Here is a 15,466-nt window from a genome sequence, read left to right as displayed (position 1 = left end):
CTTAGGCAACATGTAATAGAGGGAACAAGAGGTGTAAGGGTCTTGGATTTGGTCATAGCATCAGAAGAGTAGATAATAACTGAGATGACATCTCTCCCACCAGTTGGAGAGAGTGACCATATGGCTTTGACTTGGAAGATAAATAGACATGCAGGAGTATCAAAGAGATGGGAATGTATGTGGAATTATAATTCAGGTGATTATAGTAGTCTTAGATATCAACTTGGGGAAGTTTCATGGAGGGAGGAATTGGAAGGCTGGGATATCATTAGTGCTTGAGAAATTGTGAAGGAATATTTGTTAGCAGCAATATTAAGCTGTATTCCACAAGTGAAAAAGGGGACACAATTTGGTATAAAGTGGATGACAACTAATATTAAACAAGAATTGCATGCAAAAAAGAGGGCTATGCAAGAGATATAAGGAGACAGGTGAAGAGAAGATGCATGAAGAATATAAGATACAGGCCAACAGAGTGACTAGTATGGTAAGGAAGGCGAAACTGGAATATGAGAGGAGATTGGCCCTAAAATCCAAAGAAAATCCTAGAGAAGTTTTTAGATATGTGGCCAATAGGAGGAGAAATGACTGTGGAAGATTGATATTGTGGAATAAAAATGGGAATAGAGTGACTGATGCAGAGGACATAGTGGAATTATTCAATGAACACTTTATTGGAGTATTTCATCCTGGAGAAGTCAGTTTTAATGCTAGAGGGATTGGGCAGGTTCAAGGTTTAGAGGTACAGGAGGAGAGTGTGTTTCAAATCCAGAGTATTTGAAACACACTCTGGATTTCAGTAAAGCTGTGGGACTGGATGGTATTTCACCATGAGTTTTGAGAGAATGTGCTAGGGAACTGACAGTGCCTTTGACCTGGCTTTTCAATAAAAGTCTGGCTAAGGGAAAGGAGCCTGGGGAATGGAAGGAAGGTAAGATTGTGCTATTGCATAAGGGGATTAGCAGACTGGAAGTGTCTAATTATAGGCCAGTTTTATGTGTCAAAATTGTTATTGTTAAGTAATTGTTATTACTTAACAATTGTTAAGATCTTGGAGAAATTAGTGAGGGACCATATACAGCAGTGGGCAGATGAGGGTAATATTATCTGTGAGTGTCAACATGGATTTGTTAAGGGGTGCTCTTTTTTAAGTAATATGATTGCCTTTTATAATAAAGTGACAAGAGCAGTTAATGAGGGAAAGGGAAATTTGGAGCAAAAAAAAAAAAAAAACGCCATATACTGACGTTTTTTTGGATTTTGTAAAGGCGTTTGACAGGGTGCCACATCATAAGCTGATATTTATGTTACAGCACATAGGTTTGGATGTCAGATTGGTCAACTGGTTTCAGGATTGGCTGTCCAATTGGTATCAGAGTTATGTATGGTTGGGCAGTTTCAAGAAGGCAGAAGGTTACAAGTGGGGTTCCACAGGGCTCAGCAATGGGACCTATATTGTTTAACCTTTATATCAGTGACATTGTCAGTGGATTGCAGGGAGATATTCAGTTGTTTGTAGTGATGTGAAGCTGGGAAAGGTTATGAGTGATAGTGCAGATGTGGTAGCCCTGAAAGAGGTTTTGAATAAACTAGACAGATGGGCAAATGAATGAGGGTTTCAGTTTAATGCAGCAAAATGTAAGGTCTTGAGGTTTGGGAAACATCGATGGGATGCTGCATACTCTATGGGAGGAGTTGTACTAAAGGAAGTAGGGGAGACAAGAGATCTGGGGTTGATGATTGATAGAAACCTGAAATTTAGGGGACATATTGCAAAGGTGGTGAAGGTAACACAGAGGATTGCTGCAATAATGAGAAGGATGCTGACCTGCAGAGATAAAAGGGTTATCATTCCGTTGTATAAGACCCTGATCAGACCACACTTAGACTATTGTTCTCAGATTTGGTCCCCAGGATTGGAAGGGGATAAATTAATTGTGGAAAGGGTACAGAGGCAGATAAAAGATGGTTTCAGGACTGTACAATGTTAGTTAGGAGGATTGGCTGAGGGAATGTGGACTGCAGAGTTTTATAGATAGAAGAGGGAGAGGTGATATGATTGAGACTTTTAAACTGTTGAGAGCTGTTTACAGGGTTGACACTGGGGAGTTATTTCGCTTGGTTGAACAGCGGGAAGGAGTGATGTAAGGCGCCATTCCTGAAAGTTACAAAAGGAAGCTGTAAATAAGATGGGGAGTCAAAAGACTCATCACAGGATGTGTCTTTTGACTCCATGGAGGCTTGAATAATAATAATAATAATTGTTTGATGCAGCTTGGTCAGGATATTTTGTAATTTTCTTTGCTGTCTGTAGTAATAACTATGTCATCAGCATACTCTAAATGTAATTAAAATGAAAAGCCAAACGGCTAGTTTTCTGGCAACTTAATAGAAATTAAGCGGATAAAAATCCTATGTTGTTATATAGCCATTGAAACTCATATAGATCGTAGTTCTCAATTTTGAGTTTCACTTACTGGCTATATAACAACATAGGATTTTTATCTGCTTAATTTCTATTAAGTTGCCAGAAAACTAGCCATTTGGCTTTTCATTTTAATTACAAAATATAAGCACACCTTTATAGCATTCGTATAGTGAAGGTATGTAAGTTCTTTTCACTAAGCTTTGATATCTTCCAGGTCTACCTACTCACTGATGAGACCTCAAAAAAGATTGAAACCGGTTTGGGTAGTGACCTCTCCTCATAATGTAATGACAGTATTACATCTCTTAGGAGCTGTGTTTTACATTATGAGAGAATATCAAGAATAGTGAGGGAGCTTGCTCCACCTTTGCTTTGAATTGCCTCCGCCGATAGTTTTTTGGCATTGAAACTCATATAGATCGTAGTTCTCGATCTTGAGTTTCACTTACTGGCTATATAACAACATAGGATTTTTATCTGCTTAATACTCTAAATGTGTTATATTTCTTCCATTTATAGTTAAGCCTTCACACATCAGTAGTCGTTCATCTTCTACTTCTTTTAGATGCAGGTTGAATAAATATGGTGACAATGGACAGCCTTGCATATCTCCTTTTTTAATTGCTATTTGGTGTGTTTCTATGTTTTTGTAATGCACTATTGCTTGTGTTTCTGAATAGTAATTCTTGATACTATTCAGAAAATCATGTGTTCCTACAGTTCTTGATATGTGTTCCTACAGTTTATAGGAACACATGATCCTATAAACTGTAGACAAGCATATTTGCACTTATGAAGGATATCATTTTTATAATATAGTTTCATTCTTTGAATATGCTGATTTTGAAGCCAATTTTTGAAGCCACTGCATCATGATATGAACCTGAAACATTCTAACCAACTAAAATAAAATTCTATATAACACACTGTTATTTTACTCCACAACTGGCTATAAATATATAGGTTGGATATATGTGAGAAATAACATAACTGGAGCATTCAGTTAAAAATACAACAATGCAACATTCAAAATTACAGATGTACCTTTACAGTCAGAAGGACTCTTTGATCCAGGAGAATATGTATACGTGTTGGCTGGACACCTATAACACTCTTTAAAGCCATCTTCTGATGGCCTACCAGTATATGTATTGCTTGGACACTGCAAACAGGGCACTAATCCAGTTGGTGAATAAGTACCATATCCACAAACAGCTAAAAAAAAAAAAAAAATCTGAAAATGTACTCCATGAAATTATAATTTACAATGTAAGCCATTTTAAGCAACCAATATCCAATAAAAAAAATAACCGTAAAGATAATATTTTAAATTATGTTATAAACAAGGTGACTATATGCTAGCTCAAGTCCTAATACTATCCAGGAGGTAAAACATTTTTTTTCTACGCCTTTCAAAAAAAAAAAAAAAAAAAAAAAAAAAAAAAAAAAAAAAAAAAAAAAACCTGCAAACAGGGAACACAAAGAACCTAAAGTAGTCACCTCAACATGTTCATACTGAGGCAATTGCCACCACCTTGATCTTCTAGCAGGGTAAGAGAAAACATTTTGCCACCACAATTTCGTGTTTGCATATTGGCTGACACATCACATATCATGGCAGGTTCTCCGATTGTAACCAAATCTGTGTGTGTGAGGGGAAACAAATGTGTTTGTATTAGGAGATATATTAGAAAATAATTAAGTAGACTGCTATATTTGGATGGTATATTTGAATTAGAATTACTAAAAAGTGTAAATATGTGAACCATCATTAATGAGCCATATGAGAATGACAAATATAAGAGAGAGAAAGAACATTTGTGAATAGAAAGACTTTCATTACTGCATTATAAATAATTTACATTTGTGATGTTACAAGGACTGTTTGAAAAGGTTGGTAAAAAAAATAAGTTAAACATACTTTTTTGGAAAAAAATCACCTTTATTTCTCAACTTAGTCTCCATTGAGGTCTACACATTTGGTCCAGCAAGTTTCCAATTTTTTCATCCCATCTAAAAAGTAGGATTTTTCAAATTGTGCAAAATAGTTATTGACAGCCTTGATGACATCCTCACTTGAAGAAAATTTTTTCCCGAGTTGAATCTTTTGGGCACGAGAAGTCACACGGAGCCAAGTCCGGAGAATACAGTAAATGTGGGATGGATGAAGGAAGAGTGGCCAGATGACTGGAATACATGATTATTTATTGGTGAAAATAAAGAAAGAGGATACAACAGAACTGTAGAATTTCTAGCTTCATCTATTTCCTGGAGTACAGTTTTATCAGTATTATACACTGATGGAATTGTATGAACTTATGTTTGAAGAGGAATATCTTTTCTGAGTACAGTTAGTAAAATCTTCACTAGAAACATGAAATATAATGTAAACTGAAGAAACAAAGCAGCTTTCAGACCTAACAGATCATGCATAGACCAAATAATAAGTCTGAGAATAATTATTGAAATATTATGGCATACCAGAGAAAATAATAAATATGTAAAGCAATAAAGTAATGTACGACAATTATAAAATCAAGATATTATATAATGAGAATTTAACTAAAGAAATACAAACAACAAGAGGTGTAAGGTAGGGATGCATACTGTCCGCTACAATCATCTTAACAGTAATAGACTGAGTATAATAAATTTACTAGACTAATAGACTGAGTGATGAGAAATACAATAGATGAAAGCATTAATATGCAATGGAGATGGAAAAATAAATTAACCAATCTAGATTTTGCTGATGACATATGTTTGCTAGATCAAAGCATCGACATATGCAAAGGAAAATAAATAATTTAAACTTTGAAGCTTCAAAGTGTGGCTTAGAAACAAATCAAAATAACAAAGATTAACCCCAAACAAAGTAGTACTCGACTGTAGAAGAATCATCAGAACAGGTAGACACCTTGGTTTATCTAGGAACAGTAGTGAGCACTGAAGGAGAGACAGAAAAGGACATAAACAGAATACTAAAAGCTAAAATTGCCTTGAATACAATGAAAAAATGGATAAGCAAAGAAATAAATCTCAAGACAAAAACACTCTTCAACACAAATGTAAAGACTGTTTTACTATATGGATCAGAAACTTGGAGACTAACCAAAAGGAATGTAAATAAACTGCAGATTTACATCAACAGATGTCTTAGGAAGATAACAGGAATATACTGGCCAAATAGAATTTCAAACAACAAATAACAAAGATTAACCCTTATGGGACAAAAAAAATCAATCCAACATCAAAACAGAAATAATAAAAAGAAAATGGAAGTGGATAGGACATACAATCAGAAATCCAGATAAGGATGTAGCAAAGACAGTCCTGAGATGGAATCCACAGGGATGAAGAAGAAGGAAATACTAAAGAAATAAACACAACCTCTTGTTGTTTTTATTTCTTTAGTTAAATTCTCATATAATATCTTGATTTTATAATTGTCATACACTGCTTAACATATTTGTTATTTTCTCTGGTATGTCATAATATTTCAATAATTATTCTCAGAGTTATTATTCAAGATGATTGGCAGGAGAGAAATAGAAGCAGAGATGAAATAGCTGGGAAAATCCTGGAACAAGATTAAGAAAGAAGCAATAAACAGGGCCCAATGGAGAGCAATGATTGAAGTCCTATGCTTCCCATGGAGTTAAGAGGATAAGTATGTAAATATAATGTACTATCTTGATGTGAGAGAGATGGAAAAATGGATGTGCAGAAATTGTCCCCAATGGCCTTGGTGAGGGAGAATAGAAATTTTGACTGTTATTTGAGTGAGAAGAAAATTCTTGTATTTGGCCTTTTCAAAGTTGAATATGGATTGGCCAGCACAAAGGTCTTTTTGTAACTGCTGTATGCTGAATTGTAGACTGAGTGGGATGCTGGAATTTTGGTTTCAGGTTACTTGTGATATGCTGATTCTTTTCTTAAATTGCTTTTTGGAAAATCGACATGGAATGGAAAATGAAGGAATTCATTTTAGTAATTATTAAGCATTATAAGCATAGTAATAATAATTGAGCAAAAACAACAATCAGCTCAAGGAGAGAAGGAGCAAAAATTCATGTTGGTTAACCCATTTAGTACTATTTTAGTGCCAAATCACATTAGGCTGAGTGACTGGGGGTAGGGATATTCTATACGTCTGGATGAGGTTATGGTCTGAATTACCAAGAAGAGAGCTGACATCCATAATGCATTTATCTGGAGAACTGGTTACTAAAAGATCAATGTGTTAGATTAGAGAGGATTACTGGATATTCTGATGAGTAAATAGAAATTTTGCAAAAGATTTTACAAATTTCACAAAGAAATATTTATTGATAGTCAATACTTCTGTATTTCTTCCAGCCTGATCAGTGAAAATGAAGAAGAGAAGCCATTCTGAGTTATGAACATTGAAGTCCCCCAGAAAGAAGGTCTCACTATTTAGTAACTGGACTGTAGATGATCACGCTTCTGAGACAAACAGTAGAAAGTCAGAGTAGTTATCAGAATTTGGAAAAATGTAAACAACAAATGGATATAACTGGATGGAGGAAAAATGGTAACCCTTTAATGATCTGTATAGCAGATCATAAAAAGAGTTACCATCTCTGGCATCGAATGTCAGACTCAATGAATGCACAGATTCTGTCCTTATGGTGGAAGGATTGTGCGCAGAGTTAATCTAGAAAGCTCATATTCTTTCATATTCATTCTTTCTTTTACTTGCAGTATATCAAAAGAATTCATGTGGGTTGACTTTCAGTGTTGTTTAATGTTAATGAGTAGTTATCAGAGGCATGTAGTTAGTGTGAAAGATTCATAGGCACACCTCTCACAGAGAGAGAGAGCCCCATTTCCAGTCCATCGTGTGGCCTCAACAATTCCTCCTGCAAAAAACTATAAATTCAGACTAACTATCAGGCACAATTTTCATCATCATTGAGTTTGGACTAATGTTATCTAGCTGTTTTATCTACACTACCATGTATTATCTAGTCACTTGCTTGTGGAACCATTTTATTGATTTGCCCTTTAAAGAGGTTTAGTGTCGATGCAGTGTGCTCAGCATGCCCAGGAAGCTGTTACATCACACCACATATAAGAAGAAAGAGGACAAAAACTGAAAACTAAACATGGCAACAGTAACTTGGTTCCCAGTAATTAATTAGTGTAGATGTGCTTCACTAGACAATTTTTTTCCCCTCTAGCATTATATCCAACTTGGTGCAGGGTCCACTGGAAGGGGAGGAGGAAGTTAATGCCACGACTTTGGGAGACCCCAACCAGCTTGTTCCTGACGGAGGAACACTCACAAACATGCCCTAGGTGGGATTCAAGCCCGCAGCCTCTTAACTGGAGAATGGATATGCTAACCAGTTGGGCTACCGTGTTTCACTAGTAGCCTAGTGAGCACTTTCTCCAATTAGGAAGAATGTATTCTTATGTAATGGATGTAAGAAGAATATCTCGTCATATATCCATTGTGAGCGATACTCATTAAGGGCAGGTTAAACATATCATGAAGATTTAGAATTCCTTCATTTGATTGTACAGCAGTAGTCATTTTGTAGGCTGACCATAACATAGTGCATGTAATTGAATTAGATACCACATGGGACTTCTTGATCAGCTAGTCATCCAAATCCACACTTCACAATTTTTAACTGAACTTCATATTACAGCCACAATAACCACTATACTCCTTGACAGTCCAAATCATGCTCTGCACGATCCCTTCTACTGAAAGGGTGATTAGTATACATTCTGTATTCATGTGATTTATGCCAGAAAATGCTGAAATTTTTGATCCTCAGCTAAAAGGTATCCCAATAGCTATTATTACAAGACATGATATCTACCTGGATACTGAATGGATGAGGTTAGGCTGGGAATCTGGGAGTTAGCCAACCAAATTGTATTCTTATTGGCTTAAACCATAATGCAAAGTGATGGTACAACATGAGAGAACATGCTAGCTTCAGCATCACCTGGAAAAAAACAAGGCCTCCATTGCTTTTGCCAAGGTTAACAGCAAAAAGTCAGCTACTGGAACAAATCTGAGAACACACATCACGATAAGACCTCCAAGAGGGGGGTCTTATCATGGCCTTGTATAGAGGCAAAACAACATCCTTATCTTTATATGTGAAAGTTTGTTTCAGCATTGCAATTATCTTTTGAATTGTATTTGCAATCTTTGCTACATGGCTGCTGAACTTCAACTTGCACTCCAAGATTCCTAGCTTGATGAGTTTCTGTAAAAATATTTATGTAGTTCCATAAAGACAAGGCATTTTTACATAAAATTTTACCAGGGTCAAACCCAGTAAGAATTGTAACTTGTACATAGATGTTTGTTAAATGAAAACAATCCCTATGGGAATTGTATATGCTCTCCACCAAATAAGGGAATATTCTAGAAGGTGTAGGATTAAGGCAATACCTTGCCACTAGTAAACAGTGTATTTTTAGCTCCTTATAAGGACATCAAATTTTGTGTATGTATTCTACATGGAAATGCTCAAGGTGTGCTAGGTGAACAGACAAAAACTTCAAACAAGTGTCCGCTGCCAGAACGAATAGGATTTGGGGAGTGTTGGAGAAAAACAATGGAAGGGTCAGTCAGAGAAAGGGATCAAGGGTTTTCACCGAAATGTTCAGGGGTCCCATATCTCCATGCAAGGATTTGTGAGTGAATAAAAGGCGTTGGCGAAAAGATCACGGGATGTTATGCAGTGACTCGGTTCCAGAAGTTTTCATCGGTGACCCAGAGATCGTTGGCATTGGGGAGTCGGCAGGAAGTCGTCGGCAGTTATCTGTCAGATGTATGCCATCGGGAACGCGATGTCTGGAGAAAGTATGCCAGAGTCTTAAAGGAAGGATGAGAGGAGCCGATCTGCCAGGCAATGAAATAGACCCCTGATGAAAACTCTACATCGGGAGCTATAGTTCAAGCAGAAGGAATCTTCAAGCGGAAGGAAATTGCTCCGTTGCCTTCTACGCACATGCAACTACTCCATAAACTGAAGAACCTCCGCCCATGTCCCGAGAAGATACTGACTCCGCAGGCCGTCAACAAGTCTATCGCTGGCACAAGCAGGGAGCGAAAACCTGACACAGAAGAAAAAGGAACAGAGCTCCAGTGTGAAGCCAGATCAATAGAGGGTAGTCACCACTAAAGTGAGTGTATCTGTTTTTCCAATTTTTCTTTGAGTTTTTAAAGGACACCTTTTATTAGTGGACTGTAAAGTAGAGGCTGATCAAAATAGGCATAATTAACAGTTAAAGATTAGAAGTTAAATAATTGTCAGGAATTTGTATGTGAAATACGTCAGAGTTTAACTGTTTGCCAAATTGGTGGAATTTGCCCATAGAATATTCCCAGCATAAAAAGGAATGAGTGTTTGTGCATAAAAGATATGATCTATGTGCTCGATAATTAAGAGTTAACAGTTAAGTAACGTGTACCAATGCTCAGCATAAATGATTTGTGTTATAATAGGAAACCTAGTTAGATATGTGATATAATTTATGTGACTAAAATACAGGAATTTAACTAAATGATTTTTATAGATCTGAATTGAGATGATTTATTCTATTACTGCAAGCTTAGTGTAAAATTGTTTTATGTGAATTAAACTTGTTGTTTAAATATTAATAGAGTGTCACCTGATTTTTAATTTGTTGATGCACTGTTCTCAAAAACAACTGAGCTTGTGAGCGGGGAAGATAGATAATTAATACAAAATTAAAGTAAAGGGGTAGCCACGACTGTATATAAGTTAAAGGAAGGATAATACCAAAAGTAGTAATATTTAATGCCACAAAAGGAGATCCTGAGGCGCAGTCAATAATTCAAATAAATATCTAGAGATCCTTGGCATAAAAAAATAGGAATACTAGAGGTAAAATATAAGGAACAGAAGGTCATAAGTTTAAAATTAGAGATATATAAGTGAACAAGACAAGATTAAAGATTTAGGAATTGACATAAGGATAAAGATAATATTGTAGGAATAAGGAAAAAATATATATATAAAATTAATACAAGAATTTATAATAGCAACAGTGCCCACAGATATTACAATAGTGTGCACGACCATCATTTACAATGGCGCAGCCGTCGGCAGAATAAAATCCACCACAGTAATTAAATTAGGTACAAGTGGATTGGAACAGTTTCAAAAAATTAAAATCAGGCAATTAAATAAGAAAGTGGATAATTATAGAGAATATTTATAAAGTGTAAAAGAAAATCTCAGGCAATTAAACAAGAAAGTGTATAATTATAATTATAGAGAGTATTTATAAAGTGTAAAAGAAAATCTTTTTAACCATGAATTGTGAATAATACTGAGGGAATAATTCAGGCGTTACCAGTACTAAAAGAATGGGGAATAGAGAATTCTTCAGAACGGTGAATCCTCACCTTTTAATCCCTCAATTCTCTGGAGAAGACAACAACAATGTCTTATCTTTCTTTAAGTTCGTAGAAGAACTAAGGAACGCTGGAAGCTGGTCGGATTTTCAACTTCTAGTCATACTAAGGAACAAACTAATTGGCAAGGCGAAGAACTTTTTGTACTCCTCTCCTATACTGAGAGAAACTTTTGAGTACAATCAGTTCAAAAATACCTTGATATCCCAGTTTACCAAGACTAGAAGCATGGGTCCAAACCTGTGGAGGCTGCAAAAGTGCAAGCAGGAAAACAAAGAGAATATCACAGACTATTACAATAGGCTACTCACCTTAGCAAATAGCTTCAGTGTGCCAGATGAGGAAAGGAGCCACTTAGATTGGGCAGTCTTTAACCAGTTCAGACTAGGTGTAAGAGAGGAATATAAAGAAACAGCATATAAGAGGAAGATAAGTAAATTAGAAGACTGCTATCAGGTAATAAAGGATAGGGAAGAGAGATTGGGTGATCTACATCCAGCTTCTAGAGCCAGTCAACCATGCAACATTACAAAGGTGTCTGAACACAAGAGTGAGACTAAAAAGGAGAAGAGTGATAATCATAAAGAAAAGGGAATGAGTAAACAGAAGATAGAAAAAGGGGGAGATAGGATCAAAGAAATAAACAATGTAGACCACAAAGACTGACAGCCTCTGATCCTTAACAGGATCAGAGGCTGTCAATGTTTCTTAGGGAAGAACTACAAGCCATTATCAAAAATGAGGTAGAAAAACTACAGCAGCCCCTGATGGAGAAGCTTAACTCAATTCTCGATTAGGGGGAGCTCAAGGCAAAACCCCTCATTGGAAAACTTATGCTCTGAGCAAACACGCAGTGAAAAGGAAAATAGGAGGGAACCACCCCAGTGCTACAGGTGCAACAAATTTGGGCACATTGCCAGAAACTGCTTTAATAACAGAGGGAACTATGACAGAAATAGAAGATTTGAGGCCAATATGGTATTGACTCACCATCATCCTACACGGAGGACTAAGAGATGGCCAAGAAACATTAATAGTCAGGGGGAAAATTCCATGATTCCAGGGGAAAATAAGAAGGGCAAAATGCAGAGTTTTGCTGGACACTGGTTCACAAGTTTCAGTGATAACCGGATCTCTAGTCAGGAAGTTGCAATCCTGAGTATCCGAAGGCATCACTAAACTTAAACCAACTGTCATGTTAAAAGGAATAACAGACCCCACTGTCTATGCCTCAAAGACGTTAAAAGTAAACATGTGGATACCAGGCTTTAAAATGAATGTTTCACCAGAGTTATTGATTCTCCTGGAATCCTCTCATACTACTGCAAAGGTAGTACTTGGGATTGACTTCCTAAAGAAACATAAGTTCACATGTGATTTCTCAAAAGGGGAGATCTCTATATCGGGATCCAGTCAGGGTGCCTGGATGCGGGGTAGTAAAAGGCGTTGCGCTGGCAAAATTAATGATGAGGTCAACACAGAAAACGACCATTCCCAGCAAGAAAAAAAAAGGGGGGGGGCTGAGAAAATTAAAATTGATCACATAGATAATGTGAATTATTTACACATCTCGAGCATAAAGGTGGCGGCAGATAAAAGGGAAGATACAAAGGCATCATCCTTGTGCAATTGGATCATCATAAATTCTTTCTATTCCTGCAGAATCATCCCTGTTCTGAGACTCAAATTATATAGCCTGGTTAAAGGAATAGCCAGTTCAGCTGAACACTCTCTTAGCACCCATGATGAGTTGTGGGTATTTAAGGACCTCTTAGAACCATTGAGGATGATGAAAGGCAATGTGAACAATGGTGAGTGGACTCCTGCAGTGAATCTTTGGACTTCCATGGTGGTGATAGAATAATAATCTTCTTCTTCCCGTAATAGGTAATTGTTTGCCTATAACGTTTTCAAGGGTTTAAAAAGTCTTCTGCCCATCTCCTCCTGGGTCTTCCTCTTGATCGGCATCCCTTTAGTTTATATTTCCAGGCAATTTTTAGCCACCTGTCCTCATTCATTCTTTCTACAGTTTATGATGTCTTCTGTTCTGTTAATTATGGATAATGGTTTCCTTATTTCTTATCTTGTCTATTCTTTTATAACCTGTGAGTGGTCTTAAGAACTTCATTTATGCAGCTTTTACTCGTCTTTTATCTCATTCTCCCAAAGTCCATGTTTCACTACCATATTAAGAATTGGGAATTGGTTTGGCTATTATTTTATATAGTTTTATTTGGATTGTTCTAGACATCTGTTCTTTTTATATGCAATGTCAATTTTTCCATTAGAGCTTATGTAATTTCCAAGATATTTAAATTTGTTCACTTGTTCTATTACTTTGTTGTGGATGATTAGTTTGCATCGTTTAATTTGTTTACCTTGAAATGATATTGATTTTGTTTTATTTATTGAGATTTTCATGTCATACTGTTTTTTTTTGTTCTATTGTTTTGTTCAATGCATGTAGATTTTTCTGTAATTGCTTCATTTTCAGCAAAAATAACTTGATCATCAGCATAAAAAAGGCTGGTTAATTCTTTATTTCCTATTTTAATTCCTACGTAGAATAATAATAATAAAATAAATGTTCATATCTTCAACATGATTCACATTAAATGCTTAACACGAAAACATTCAAAATTGAGAAGCCCAATACAATTTTGAAAAATGGAGTTGAAAGTTAGTTTAATAAATATAATTTTAAGATGATAAGATAAAAACATATACATACATATACAATCTGTTACACTCTTGCTTCCTTCCTGCTTGGTATAGGTTCCATCTGGACAAGATTTACATGCACCTTGCCTAGTAGTATCTTGATAGAAACCATGAGGACAGAATTTACAAGCTTCATCATTCGAAGCAAAGCTTCCAGCTGGGCAATGCACTATAAATATGAACCAGAACTCAGAATTTTTTTCCCCTAGCATGTTCAATACTAAAGCGATAATAGATAAATAATGTGTAGATTTAATAGTTTTTATTATTATTTTATTCACATAATTGATACACAGTCAAAATAAGATATCATTTAAACAACAATTTGACTGGTGATACAGAGCAAACTATTCTTAAATTCTACCCAAGAATTTAAGAATAGTTTGTCAAGTGGCATCGTAAAATATGGACTGTTCCAAGTAATGCTGTCTGAAGTTATTATTATTAGGAATAGTTATTATTTTTATTATTATCATTATTGCAAACACATCTCCATGGAGTATGAAGACACCAAACAGAAGGCCCACACTAGCTCTTTAATACATAAAAATACATAATACTTATCATATTATGTATTTTTTGCCACTCGCCACTGCCATAGCATTTGGAGGATATTACAGTTTATGTATATCAATGCCAGAAGTATCTAAAATAAGGATGAGGAGTTTTGGGCATTGGGTAGCAAAACTTGACCAAAAATTACAGGCATTAGTGAGGCATGATTGACTGAGGGATGATATGGTCATAGAAAAAGAATGCAAGGGATACGGTATCTTCAGAGAGGACAGAGGGAACAGGACAAGGGGTGGCAGGTTTTGCTAATGACAGCAGAGGTATTAAAGTTGAAAAAGTAGAAATACAATACATTACAAGGACAGGGATTCAGAGGGCAGTTTATTTGAAGCTATCTAGTGTAAGATATAGGCAAACAGAATTAAATATGTAATTGGTTGCTGCTATAATCCAGGAAGTACAAGGGAGAATGTAGATGACATACACTTTCAAATTAGTATGATGAGTACAGGTTGATTAATTATTATGGACGATTTCAACTATAGGGACATAGAATGGGAAGAGGAATAGTCACAGGCAGGGAAGAAAATGGAATTTATACAGCAGCTGAGAGATAATAAGTGAGGCAGCATGTAATGGAGGAGATGCAATGTTGAAGAGTACCGAATCTGCTCATAGCATTAAAGAATTTAACAGTAAACAATCTAGCTATGCTGCCTCTTCTTCAGGAGTGTGATCATGTAGTCTTGACTCGAGAGACTGCCAGACATGCAGAATTTTCTGTTAAGAAGGAATATATGTGGGATTATAAAGCAGGTGATTATGATATGCAGAGGAATCAGCTTTCAGCAAAGCCATGACAAAAGAATTTGGAGGGGAGAGACGTTGATAGTGCATGGGAGGTAGTCAAGAAGCATTCAAAGAAAGCAGTTTCTGAATATATACCTAGAGTCAGAAGGATAAATCAAGTAGGAGTTAGATGGATGAACAGCTTCATTAAATAGGAGTTGTACACAAAGAAAAGGTTTCGGAGGGATTATAAAAAAAAAAGGTGACCAGAATGCCCATGAGTAGTATAAGATGCAGGCAAGAAGGATGTCCAGTATGGTAAGGAAGACTAAAACTAATTATGACAGAAAGCTAGCTGATGAGGCCAAAAGTAATCCTAAAGAGTTTTTTCGCTATGTGGCAAGTAAAAGGAGGAATGACTACTGAAGGATGACTTTAAAAGGTGCTGGTGATAGGGAGGTAGCAGAACCAAAACAAATAGTTAAATTACTGAATAGGAATTTTTTTTTTTTTGGGGGGGGGTCATCGAGGTGGTGACATGGCAATGCCAGATGTGATATTGACTGATAGGAGAATACAGG

At 36.1% G+C, this 15,466-nt stretch overlaps 1 protein-coding gene across 1 annotated transcript in view; it reads right to left on the bottom strand.

The window, feature by feature from the left end:
- The window catches only part of LOC150104294 (uncharacterized), a 636,238-nt gene that overhangs the window by 275,230 nt on the left and 345,542 nt on the right, over nt 1–15,466 (bottom strand). Inside the window, exons 31-32 of the mRNA XM_090396452.1 lie at nt 13,594–13,752; nt 3,473–3,643 (exon numbers count right to left, since the gene is read on the bottom strand). Of these exons, the coding sequence (XP_090252578.1) occupies nt 3,473–3,643; nt 13,594–13,752 (330 nt within the window). The remainder of the gene's footprint in view (nt 1–3,472; nt 3,644–13,593; nt 13,753–15,466) is intronic.

Source organism: Typopeltis vanoorti, chromosome 8, assembly GCF_054136105.1.
Source record: "Typopeltis vanoorti isolate ZY-2024b chromosome 8, IOZ_Tvanoo_1.0, whole genome shotgun sequence".
Classification (NCBI taxonomy): Eukaryota; Metazoa; Arthropoda; class Arachnida; order Uropygi; family Thelyphonidae; genus Typopeltis; species Typopeltis vanoorti.
The sequence above is the reverse complement of the archived record's forward strand: the minus strand, read 5'-3'. Positions and strand labels throughout refer to the sequence as shown.